Source organism: Pipistrellus kuhlii, unplaced genomic scaffold, assembly GCF_014108245.1.
Source record: "Pipistrellus kuhlii isolate mPipKuh1 unplaced genomic scaffold, mPipKuh1.p scaffold_m20_p_18, whole genome shotgun sequence".
Taxonomy (NCBI): domain Eukaryota; kingdom Metazoa; phylum Chordata; class Mammalia; order Chiroptera; family Vespertilionidae; genus Pipistrellus; species Pipistrellus kuhlii.
The window spans coordinates 6,637,202-6,649,966 of record NW_023425493.1 but is presented as its reverse complement, the minus strand read 5'-3'; the positions used below and the strand labels follow the sequence as shown (position 1 = coordinate 6,649,966).

Here is a 12,765-nt window from a genome sequence, read left to right as displayed (position 1 = left end):
CGGTGATGCGCTGTTTGCGCCCCGCGCCACGCGGCTCCGCCGGCTGGGTAAGCGGTGCGGGGGCGGGAGGCCGCGGGGAGGAGGGGGAAGAGGGGGAGGAGGGGGGAGGTGGGGACGTGAACACAGAAAGGTGTTAACTCTTTGCTGACGGGGAGGCAGCCGGGCACCCCGAGCCCGAGAAAGCCCCGCCCCACCACGCGCCCGCCCCGCGTTCCCCGCGTTCCCCGCGCCCCTGCGCCCCTCGCGCCCCCGCGGGTTTCCAATCCGCCCGCGCGCAGGGGCGGAGGACAAAGCGTTCCAGGGCGCGATGCCGCCACCGGGTGGCGCTCTGGGCCGCGGCGACCGCCCTTTAAAGTTAGGGAATGGCTGGGAGCCCACTCCGCGGAAGGCGAGGGCCCGTGGCGCGGCCGCCCGTGACTCGCCGCGCTCCCCCCGCAGGCCCGGCGCGGACCAGCGGGATGCGGCGCTGAGGGCCGGTGAGCGCTCGCCGGCGGCGTCGGGGCCCCGGCGGGGCCGGGCGGGCCCCGGCGCCAGGGCGTGGATGGAGGCGGGGAGAGGGGCCGCGGAGTAGCCGGCGCCTTCGTGCACCCTTCCCTCCCCATCCCCTCGGATTCGCACCTTCGTCCGGACCCCGGCGTTCCCGGCGGGCGGGGCTGCCATGGAGGTGCCCACCGCCAAGGACTTCCAGTGGAAGCGCCTGGCGCCGCTGCCCAGCCGCCGCGTCTACTGCTCCCTGCTGGAGAGCGGGGGGCAGGTCTACGCCATCGGGGGCTGCGACGACCACGGCGTCCCCAGGGACTGCTTCGAGGTCTACTCGCCCGAGGCCGACCAGTGGACGGCCCTGCCCCCGCTGCCCACCGCCCGGGCCGGCATGGCCGTCACCGCCCTGGGCAAGAGGATCATGGTGATTGGGGGCGTGGGCGCCAGCCAGCTGCCCCTGAAGGTGGTGGAGATGTACCACATCGACGAGGGCAAGTGGAAGAAGAGGAGCGTGCTGCGCGAGGCCGCCATGGGCATTTCCGTCACTGCCAAAGGCAAGTGGGGCGAGGGCTGAGGGCGGGCGGGGAGGAGGGATGGAGAGACCACGGGGAAGGAATGGGGTGGGGGCAGGGGGATCCCATTCCTGGTCCCATCTGATCCTTCCTTTAAAAAAATTTATATATATATATATATATATATATATATATATATATATATATATTTGATTTTTTACAGAGAGGAAGGGAGAGGGATAGAGAGTTAGAAACATCGATGAGAGAGAATCATCTATCAGCTGCCTCCTGCACACTCCCAACTGGGGATGTGCCCACAACCAAGGTACCAGAATTGAACCCGGACCTGTAAGTCCACAGGCTGACGCTCTATCCACTGAGCCAGTAGACACTAAAACTAGAGGCCCATTGGCCAACCATATTTTACAGATGATGAAACTGAGACTCAGTGAGTGAAGGGTCTAGTAATCCCACATGATGCCACATCCCCACTCCACCTGGCTCCTCCTAACCAACTGGCAGGCTGGGCCGAAGGGGAGGGGAGGGAGGGTGCAATGACTCTGCACACCCCTTCTCTCAGCAGCATGCTGGAGCCCACCATCCACAACACCATCCCCTGAAACTGGCTTGCACCTGCCACCACCTCCAGACACATACTTGAGGTCCTGGGGTTGTTCACACCTTCACTGCCCCAACACCAGGCTCCCCTGAGGGGGTTTGGGGCCCTCTCCCCACCCTCAGGCTCTCCCTCTGCCTCCTAATCTCTGAGCTACGGATAAGGGCTGTACTCCTGCAGCATCTTGCCCACCCATTCCTATCATGGCACTGGTGTGCTGACCATGTGGTTTTATGATTCTCATTTCATTTTCCCCAAGCCCCTACTTCCCTTCGCTTCCAGCCTGGAACAGCCCAGAATAGAGAGGGAGCTTCAAAAGTCCCTTTTGTTAAAACATAAAGGGTTTTGTGAGAAGTGGCCCAATAGGAACTAGGATAGTCCAAATCCAGACAGACTTAATGGGATGCAACCTTCCCTCCCTCTCTGACAAAAGCATCCAGCTGCCTGCTGGGTCTTACTATAGAGTAGGCACCAGTATCACCCGGGCACCTGCTCTGTCTCTGCCACTGGTCTAGGTCTGGGGAGGAGAGAAAGATGCAGGTCTGTGCTCTGCCTTCAGGAACCCAGGTCTGACCAATGGAGGTGACCAGAGAGAAACTCTAACCCAGAATCCTTCAGGGCCCGATGGTCAGTGGAGCTTCCACAAACTCCCAGTAAGAAGGAGGGCATGGAGGTCCATGCTTATCCCCAAGCCTTAATAAATGGTGCTAAGAGATTCAGAACTAACATTTATCGAACCCTCACCATAGGTGTTTTATATATATTAACATCTTTGATCTTCACAACCTGTCAGATGAGGTAAGAGCGATTGTCCTCATTTTAGAGAGATGCAATGGGAGGCCCAGAGAGGTTAAAAAACCTGCCAAGGTTGCACAGTAAGTGATGATGGAGTCTATGCTCTTAACTGTGGCACTGAGTGGGTTCACCAATCTATATTAATAAAAGGATAATATGCTAATTAGAGGTGCAGTGGTTGCAAAGGGCCAAGGCTCAGTCCCCTGCAGACAGCTGCGAAGGGCCATGGTGTGGCTATGAAGGGCCCAGGCTCAGCCAGCAGTGACAGCAGCAGTGGAGTAATAGGGGCGGCGCCTTCCCCTGATCTACCAGGTCACCTCCCGCAGAGGGAGGCCAGACAGCGGCTTAAGGCCAGGGGCCTAGGGAGAGACAGTTAGGGGCGATCAGGCCAGCAGGGGAGCAAGTTAGGGGTGATCAGGCAGGCAGGCAAAGGGGTTAGGGGCAACCAGGCAGGCAGGTGAGCAGTTAGGAGCTAGTGGTCCCAGATTGCGAGAGGAATATCCGATTACCAGTTTAGGCCCAATCCCACCAGCTCTGGGATCTGGTCTAAACTGCCAGTCAGACATCCCCCAAGGAGTCCCAGATTGGAGAGGGTACACGCCAGGCTGAGGGATACCCCGCTCCTCTTGCACGAATTTCATGTACTGGGTCTCTAGTTAATTTAATAAGCATTTATATGCCTGCTTGCCAGGCATTGTATCTGATGCTGGGGTCACAGATTAACTAATTCTCAAGGACCTACAATCTATTGGAATAACTAGACAAAGATTTATTTCAGGAGAGTGTGGTGCCTAGACTGATGCAAGTGTCATGGAGGCACTGAGCAGGTGCTCTCAGCTCATCCTGGTGTTCAGGGCTCCCAGTGAGTCTGAAGGAATGAGTAGAGGGGACGGAAGGATTCCCATCGGCAGGTGTGTTTCAGGCGGCCCAGGGCTGGGAGAGGTGGAGCTTATGGAAGGTAAATTCATATATAATCAGGCTAGGGTTGGGGTTTTTGTTTGGTTTCTAATCCTCTCAGGAGGATTAGAAAGTAGAAGGAAGTGGTACTCATTCCTGAAGTACTCTTGAAGAACAAAGGCCTCTGAGAGTCAGACGTGGGGAGGACTGGCTCCTGAGAGGTGGGAGTGGGTCCAGGGAAATAGCCCTGTGGGGAGCTGTGCCCCTGACAGGCTGCAGGTGAGGCCCAGGGACCCTTGGATGCCTTGCCGGTCCTCTCGGGGATAGTGGCAGAGAATCGCCTTGAAAAGGCACCTGCAGCCCAGAGCAGTGGAACGTGAGGGAGAGCTGCTCTCCCAGAGCGTCCAGCTCCCTGCCCGGCAGCTTCTCGAAGGGGCTGGTTTTCTCTCCTCCGAGCCTCGCCCTCATACATCCCGAGCCCTAGTCCCTTCAGTGCAGTATCTCCTGGGGCCCACCAGCTTCCCAGTTTGTGAAGGAGGACAGTGGAGAAAGCAGGGGGCAGTGCAATGGCACTCAGACCCCATGGGGGTGGCAGGAAATGGAAGAACCAGCAGCAGTCCAGTGTCCCCCAAGGCCAATGACAGCAGGGCTGACCTCATTTCCAAGGCTCCTGCTAGCTGTAGAGAGCGCCAGTCTCAGAGTGCCTGGGCCAGGCCACTTCTGGGGGGTATCAGAGCCACGTCCCTCCGCTTCCCATCCCCTCTGGCTTCTCAGGAAGGAGATGGAGGGACCAGACCTGCAGAGGATTGTCCAGGTCTGGACTCCACCGCAATCTGCCCTACGCGAGGCCTGGTGTTTCGGGCTTAGCTAACAGCTGGACACGAGGTAGCTGAGGCATGCAGGAAGACCCAGGCTCAACATCAGCAGGGTCTTTTCAATGTTGCCTCAACCCTACTGTGTGTGTGTGTGTGTGTGTGTGTGTGTGTGTGTGTCTCATTCAGCCAGAGCAGTGGCCTGCCCGCATTGCTGGTGTTCAGGGAGTTACCGGAGCCTGGTTGTGATAGGTGGTGAGCACAGGTGGGACTGTCTCACAGGGTCTGTGAGCTGAGCCCGGGGTTGCGTGTGGCCTTTCTCCTTAGATTACCGAGTGTACGCGGCAGGCGGGATGGGTCTGGACCTGCGTCCGCACAACCACCTTCAACACTATGACATGCTCAAGGACATGTGGGTGTCACTAGCACCCATGCCCACCCCGCGCTATGCGGCCACCTCCTTCCTGAGAGGTTCCAAGATCTACGTGCTGGGTAAGGACGGTTGTCTGTCCCACATCAGGCGTTCCTTCTCTCCCTCCCTCCCTCCGGTCAGTTCCCCCTGAGAAGCAACTCCTTGTGTGTTGAGCATCTCCTTGGCACTGGGGGGAAAGCATGCCACCCCATCCCTCAGGGAGCTTCTCTATGACTGGGTAACCGTCAGAGGGGGAAGCCCAGGCCAGTCCTCAGGGGCTCGCTCCTCCGCCCACCCCCCACCCTGCTCTGGTCTCCAGGAGGACGGCAGGCCAAGTATGCAGTCAACGCCTTCGAGGTCTTTGACATTGAGACCCGCTCCTGGACCAAGTTCCCCAACATCCCCTGCAAACGGGCCTTCTCCAGCTTCGTGACCCTGGACGACCGCTTGTACAGCCTGGGAGGCCTGCGGCAGGGCCGGCTCTACCGGCAGCCCAAGTTCCTCCGGACTGTGGACATGTTTGACATGGAGCAGGGTGAGCTGGGGGCCATCTATCTGCGTCTGGCTGACCCCCACCCCCTCCCTCCTACCTCCACCGTACCTCTCTCCCATCCGCACTCCCAGGGCCGCTCGCCCAGCTGGGCGAGCCTTTCAGAAGTCTACACATCCCTCTCCATTCAGGGGTTCTTTTGGACCAAATTCTTTCATCCGCACTGAGCTCCCATTGGTGGGCTGGTTTTGTTTCTATCAAAGCCTTTGCCACCCATTGTCTGTTCTTACAACATCCAGGCAGGGCCACGGGAAGCCTCGTAGAGAATCGGAAGGATCCTGACCCCTGCGCTCACTGCCGCTCCTTAGCTTTTTTCCCAGCGCGGAGCCTGTGAGATCAGAGGTGGAACAAGTAGTTGGTTGTGGGGGATCACAGTTCCTAGGACTGCAGCAGACTTGGGAGAGGGGGTTCACCACAGAGCGCGTTCATTCAGACAACGGGAGGCATCGTGTGAGTGGAGAGGAGGGCTGTTTGGGACTCCATGTGTGTTCGGGGCGCTGGGGTCGCACCTGATTCTCTCTGTGTTCTCCCACGGCCTGCAGGGGGGTGGCTGAAGATGGAACGCTCCTTCTTCCTCAAGAAACGCCGAGCAGACTTTGTGGCCGGCTCTCTGAGTGGGCGGGTCATCGTGGCCGGAGGACTTGGTAAGGATGGGGCTTGAGGTGGGTGCGGGGGCTCTGGTGCTTGGTGGATCATTGACACTCTGCACAAGCAGGAGAAGGAGCTGGCTCCTTGCACTCTGCCTGCCTCTGCTTTAAAAAAAAATTAAAAAAAAAAAATATATATATATATATATATATATATATATATATATATATATGATTTTTTTATAGAGAGGAAGGGATAGGGATAGAGAGTTAGAAACATTGATGAGAGAGAATTATCGATCAGCTGCCTCCTGCACACCCCTTACTAGAGATCAAGCCTGCAACTAAGGTACATGTCCTTAACCAGAATTGAACCTGGGACACTTCAGTCCGCGGGCTGATGCTCTATCCACTGAGCCAAACAGGCGAGGGCCCACCTCTGCTTTATTCCAAAGAATTCACAACACTCCCTTTCTCCTAGCCTGGACTTCACATGTCCATATGTGGGCCTGATGTAGTCTTTCTGTCCACTTACACAAGGAACACAGGACCATAGAGCATAAACAACATACTGATGACCATGTAACTGGGGTGCTCAGGCCCCTGGGGCCCCTTGCCCAGAATGGCAGAGGCAGAAGTGTGTCAGGGATTGGCATTGGTCCTCTCTGACCACGTCTTCTCCCCGGATTCCCAGCTGGAATAGGGAGCATCATGGAATAGGGAGCAATTGGATCACACATGTTAGTGTGATGAATTCAAGACTTGCTGTATGACCCTCCCTCCCGGAGGCAGAACCCCAGCAGCAAGGGAGAAGAGAGATGGGCAGCGGGCTTCCAGGCAGACGGCGTTCACTCAGCGTGGACAGACTCCAGTTCACTATCTCCTAAAAGGAGCACAGTGTGAGCTAGACCACGTGGGCTGCTTCCCATACAAAGCAGGAGGTAACAGTGTCTAGAAACTTCTGGTAAAAGCAGGAGATCGGGGAAAGAAAGCTTACTCATGAAGAGATGGAAAGCAGGGAGGGCAGAGTGGCTGTTTGACCAAAGCTACTAGCAGGGAGGTACGGGGGTGGGGTAGGCAGGGGCAGCAAGGAAGTTGAGGTTGCTTGGCTTTTACCAGTGGGAGCGAGGGAGGCGGGGTGACTGCAGGGCACGGATGGGTGGCTGGACTCCTTTGTAAGTTCCGGTTCCCTTTCAGGGAACCAGCCCACGGTCCTGGAGTCGGCAGAGGCGTTCCACCCGGGGAAGAACAAGTGGGAGGTGCTCCCGGCCATGCCCACGCCCCGCTGTGCCTGCTCCAGCATTGTCGTCAAGAACTGCCTCCTGGCTGTGGGGGGCGTCAACCAGGGCCTGAGTGACGCGGTAGAAGCCCTGTGTGTCTCTGACTCCTAGCTGTCCTGGGCCCGGCGCCTTCGCCCTGGACTGGGTCACCTGACTCTGGACAAGAGGCGCTGTCTTGTCAAAGCCGTTTGGGCTTCTTCCCAGAGGCCAGCTCCTGTCAGCAGCCAGTGGGGCCAGGCTCCGGGGCTTAAATGACCTCGCTCCGCCTCCTAATCCTACCAACTCCCAGGAAACTATAGGAAGTCCCAGTGACCTCCAGCCCCTGGTTGGAGCTCAGTGGACCTCGGGGGAGAGTCCCCAGTCACTGCTCAGGCAGAGGCATGCACAGGAGTCTCTGCTCCCTGACTCACTCTGAGTCCCACCTCTCCCCATCTCCAGAGGAGGAGCTGCTGCCGCTGTCCTTCCCCAGCTCTCAACGAGTTTGGTGTCTCTTAGGATGGAAATGGAGAAGGGTTGGGGAGGCGGGTGTTCCCAAATGCCTCCTCTCTCCCTTGGTCTACATCCCTTCCCCATTTGCTGGTCAACAGTGAGCCTGCCCTGGACCTCGTCTCCGCAGCAAGAATTGGCCTCAGAGGCAGCTTTGGAAGCGAAGTCGTGGACTGATCCCTGTCAGCAGCCTTGGCCAGGAAGGACCCAGGCCTCCCCAGGGTCCCCGATGGGCATGTGATGCTGAAAAAGGAGCCGACTCCGCCCCGGCTCTGCTCCCCACGCCTCTCCTCACTGTTCCTCCTTCTGCCACCCCTTCCGCCGACCAGAGGCCTGGCCCTTCTGTCCCCAACAGCCCCAGAGTGTTTCCGTGTGAAACCTCATTTACACTGTGGCATCCGAATCCACCAAGGATGGATTACTTGCACTCCGGTTATCTGCAGCAGCACAATGATTAAAATCTATATTCCTATCTTCCTGGCATCTTGGTACGGGATGGGGTGGGGTGGGGGTGGGGGGTGGACAGGTGTCTTGATGGTTAGCGGGGGACTCCATGAAACAGTCCCTCTGACATTCTCAGGCTAAAGAGGGTCGCAAGGGACCCCCTGTTCCTGGCTGTTGCCTCTGAAGAGGTTCTGCTTTCAAGCCAGCACTGCCCAACCAGGCACCTCCCCTCTAGGAAAGCAGCCTAGCTTCCTTTTCCAAAGAAGGGAGGCTTCACGGATGTGTTGAGGAAAGGTTGCCCTCAGTAACGGGCTGCTTCCGGTTCCTCCTCACTTCTGGCTTCTATTCACTCAGCTTCCGCTGGTTTCTGCCTGGCCCCAGAACTTGGAGAACATGCCTCTTCCTGATTCCCAGTGATTTTTAAAAGCAGTACTGGCACCAGGGAGACAGACGTGAAAAAAGGCCTGCTCCTGTGTGGCTGCGGGGGAGCCAGAGAACACCACGCTGACTTCTCGTGAGGCAGGAACGGAGGCAGAAGGCCTGCCCGCCTGGATCTGGGGCAGGGACGCTGGGAGTCGCCTTCCAGAGGCAGTGACTCTGCTGAGCTGCACACGTGGAACCTGTGATGTTCAGAGCTGGGCTGTTTGTTTCTCCTCTGGCACCTGGCCTTTGTACTTACATGGTCCCTAGGAGGGTACCGCCACCAGCCGGCCCTGCCTTGCCTTCCCTCCCAGCTAGAGGCATTCTGCAGCCACGGGTGCCCCCTGGTGAGCTGGCTGCAGAGAGGCCTTTTCTATAGCTTCTGGACACCCCTATTTCAGCTCAGCCTCCTGAAATAGCTGTTGGAACGTGGGGCGAATGGGCTGCAGGTACTGAGGGTGGAACAGCACGTTAAGGGAAGCCCTGGCTTGGTCTCCCCAGGCCACTTCCATTTCCACACTGTCCTCACCACCCTCCCCCAGAAAGGAGTTCCCACACTCTCCTAGAGGAAGCCAAGCCTAGCACGAGTGTGGGTGGGGTGTATGGGGCTTTCCATGTGCACAAAACGGTACCAGATCCGTGGATAGGACTGAGGTGTGTTAAGATGGTAGAGCCTGCTGCTTCTGTGAGGCAGGTAGGATCGTCCCGTCTTGTGGATTAGAAAACGAAGGCTCCTGTGGGGCTGTACCTTCCTTGTCCAAGATCACAAGCTGGTAAGTGACCGAATGAGGCCTGATTCTAAAACAACCCCACTGCATTGTCTCCAATAAAATAGCACCTGGAAAAATGGAGACGATCAACTGCACTAGCCTAGCTTTAGGTCCCAAATGTCAAACCTCAAAGGACGGAAGACTTTCTGTCCCAAGGAATTAGGAGTGACAAGAAAAGATTGGGAAGGGGTAACATGAACTCAGCAGAGAACAGTCCTACACGCATCTCTAAGGAAAGGTCCCTTCTCGCTGCTTTATCCCATTGGCTGTTCCAGGGCTTTGTTTAACCCTGGCTGCCTATGCTGTGCCTGGCTCAGTGCCCGATGCCGGTTCCTGCCGCCCAGCAGTTGCAGCCTGGGGAGGCAGATGGGACTCAATCTGCAGTTGCTATTTAATGAGACGAGATCGCTGTCAGCCGTTGTGAGCACAGCCCAGAAGCGACTCGCCCGTGGTGGCCGCAGAGAGCTCCACCAAGCTGTGGATGTCCGGGCAGGGTTCCAGGAAGCAAATCTTGAGCTGCACTCTGATAGGAGAGGGAGGCCAAGCCAGGCCGGGAGGAGGGTCCCAGGCTTTGACGTGAGAGAGATGGGTTGAATCATGATCGTCTTGTGATCTTGGGATGTTGTTAACCTCTCTGAGCCTCAGTTTCCTTATTTGTCAACCGGACAAAAGAAGGCCTTACTGTGAGGATACGAGCCCCCTCCTTCACATAAAAGAATTCACTTACATTGGGTGGGTAGCTCCATTGCTATTTTTGTTGTTGAGGGAGAGGCAAAGGGGTTCACAGCCCACTAGGGGGAAGGGTTTGATTTTCGGAGGGATGGGGAGGGGGGTGGCAGCACCACTTGGAGACTCTAAGGAGATGGGGGTGGCAGTGCAGGGCCTTCAGGAGTCTAGACATCATCCACATAGGACATTGGGAGGAACCTCCAGGCCCATCTACAGCCTGTAGCTGGCACAGGATCGGACCCAGGAATCAGCAGTATCTCAAACCTCCTGCCAAGGGATGTGCTGTGGGCTCTGACAGGAGTGCCATAGGTTAAGATGGGGGCTTTTTATACACTGTGGTGGGGTAGGTGGGGGGAGGGACAGCCAGCCTATTGATCCGGGCTTCAGCTGCAGCACCCATCTGTGCCTGTGTCACTCGGGGCCAAGAGAAATGCTGCCTCCCACCTTCCCTCAACACGGCCGGCCGGGAGCTGGTGACCGGGCTGAGGAATGTGCTTCGCTTGGGATTTCCAGGCCAGGGCCAGCTTGGGAGGCCAAGGACTCAGATTGCCAGTGGGATCCAGGCACAGGGCAGGGAGGTGGCACTGGGCAGCCCTCTCTCGCTCCCTCCTGGGCACACAGCCCATGCCCGGCCCTGCCCTGTCCTCGCTGGCAGCTGTGGAGGCAGAGCCCACAGGAAGAAGACACTCAGCCCCTTTAAGGGAGTATGAAGTCCTGAGCACTGAGCACTGAGCCCAGTACCCACCGCCATAACCCCCAGGCTGCTGGAGTCTTTAATAGTTTACAGAGACCCCTGCTGTGCATGGTCCCCTTTGATTACTGAGGACCTAAGGACCAGGGGCACTGAGACCTCTGCCCCCATCCTGTGGCCAGCAAGGCACAGACTAGACGTAGAACCCCACCCTTTGACTTCTACTCTGAGACTCATGTACCCCCTGCCTCACCCATAGCAACAGATCCTGTATCCCAGGATCTAACCCAAGGCCCCTGCACCACAGAGTTAGTGGAGAATCGATAAAATAGCGGGTGTGAAAGTGTTGACCCCCGTAAAGATGAAGGGCTGTCTTTATTTATACCCCATCTCAGTCCTTCAAGGACCCCACATGACTTCCAGCAATCGTAAAGCAGGATTAGTCAGTGAAAGTATGTGGCAAGATAGGGGAGGGGGGGAGAGCTATGACAGCAAGGGTCTTCTCAGACTCTAAGCTATAGCTGCTGTGACTGGAACAGAGGACAGTTAAGGTGCCCAGTGGATGAGCCATGAAACATTTACCCCAGTCATAAGCATAGGTCTCCCTTCCCTCCCCACAGCACAAGGTGCACCCCTCAGAGACCAGGACTGGACACAGCGGTGAGGGCCAGAAAAAGACAAAGACCTTTTGGTTTTGCCATTAACAATGAGATGAGGAGATCCTTTCAAAACCACTGACCCGGAGCCCTAGACTAAATCTACACAAATATTCACCCTCCCCACCTTCCATCTCTCAGAACACCCTGGTCTGGCATGCAAAAAAAGAAAAGAAAAAAAAAAAAATCACATCTCTGATGGTGGTTTAAAGGCCCTTTCTCTTCTCTGCCAAGTCAGGCTGCTCTCTCCTCACACACACAGAACTCCAGCAGGGCCAGTTTTCATGGTCACTTCCTAGCTCTGAGCTTATCTTAACTGTGCTCTGTCCGGGTCACAGCAGCTGTAGCTTAGGGAGTCTGATAAGCCCCTGCTGTCATGGCCGCCCTCCCCCGAACACACACACACACACACACACACACACACACACACACACACACACACACACTGGGTCTCTGCCAGGATTGGGGGAGGAGACTTGGGGGGACAAGAGCCCTGAAGAAACCCCAAGCGGACTATAGGAAGCCATCAATCTGACACGATGGGGGCAGGTTTCACATCTCCTTACATCCCACAGCGAGCCCACGAGGCTGTCATGAGCCACACTGCAGGGTGAGTAAACTGGGACATCAAAAAGCATCGTCTAGACTGAGCCGGTTTGGCTCACTGGATAGAGCATTGGCCTGTGGACTGAAGGGTCCCGGGTTCGATTCCAGTCAAGGGCACATGCCTGTATTGTGGGCTCGATCTCCAGTAGGGGGCTGCAGGAGGCAGCTGATCAATGATCCTCTCTCATCACTAATGTTTCTCTCTCTCTCCCTCCCTCTCCCTTCCTCTCTGAAATCAATAAAAATATTTTTAAAAGAAGCATGGTCTACTTGAGACTTGGGCAAATCAAGAAGCCTCTCTAAGCCAACTCATGATGGCTGAGAGCACTGTTTCCGGGGCCAGGTGGCCAGGGCTGCAATCTGGCTCCACCACCTGCCAGCTTCGTGATCCCCCAGAGGCAGTTACCTAGTTTCTCGGAGTCCCAGTTCTCTCATCTGTGGAATGAAGATAATCACCCACTTCTTAGAGTTGCGGTAAGGATCGAACTCATTCATACAGTGGCTAGCACACCATGGGGAAGCTGTATGCGAGAATCATTGTCATCTACAGAGTTGCCGAGGGAAGCCAATCAGTGGCAGAGCAGAGCACCCCATCATGCCAGTCTGGGGGTGAGAGAGGGAATGGGCTCCTGGATCTACTAGTTTTAGGGATCAGTTACCAGGTGAGCAAAAGAGCTGAGTGACTGAGATGTCTAATCTGTTCCTGCTTACACATTGCAGAGAAGCTACAGCTGAGTGGAAATGGAACGCACAGTTGATTTATCCAAATTCCTTTTTTAAAAATATGTTTTTATTGATTTCAGAGAGGAAGGAAGAGGGAGAGAGAGAGATAGGAACATCAATAATGAGATTCCACTGGGGAATCAAGCCTGCAACTGGGGCATGTGCCCTTGGCCAGAATCAAACCTGGGACATGTGCCCTTGGCCATGTGCCCTTGGCCAGAAACAAACCTTGAGTCCGCAGGCTGACGCCCTACCCACTGAGCCAAACAGGCTAGGGCCAAATACCTTTTTATAGATGA

General features: G+C 56.2%; 1 protein-coding gene across 1 annotated transcript; it reads left to right on the top strand.

Annotated features, from left to right (window-relative positions):
- Positions 1–244: 244 nt before the first annotated feature.
- On the top strand, positions 245–7,899 carry KLHDC8A (kelch domain containing 8A). Its single transcript, XM_036442282.2, has 5 exons — positions 245–1,034; positions 4,440–4,604; positions 4,844–5,059; positions 5,617–5,718; positions 6,859–7,899. Exons 1-5 carry the CDS (start codon positions 659–661, stop codon positions 7,050–7,052), a joined length of 1,053 nt encoding a protein of 350 aa, XP_036298175.1. The 5' UTR covers positions 245–658; the 3' UTR covers positions 7,053–7,899.
- Positions 7,900–12,765: the final 4,866 nt, after the last annotated feature.

Excerpts from the sequence above, each read along its gene's own strand:
- KLHDC8A (XM_036442282.2), top strand. The coding sequence starts at position 659 with ATGGAGGTGCCCACCGCCAAGGACTTCCAGTGGAAGCGCCTGGCGCCG. Across the intron at positions 5,060-5,616 it reads CATGTTTGACATGGAGCAGG|GGGGGTGGCTGAAGATGGAA; the intron begins GTGAGCTGGGGG and ends CACGGCCTGCAG. Across the intron at positions 5,719-6,858 it reads CATCGTGGCCGGAGGACTTG|GGAACCAGCCCACGGTCCTG; the intron begins GTAAGGATGGGG and ends GTTCCCTTTCAG.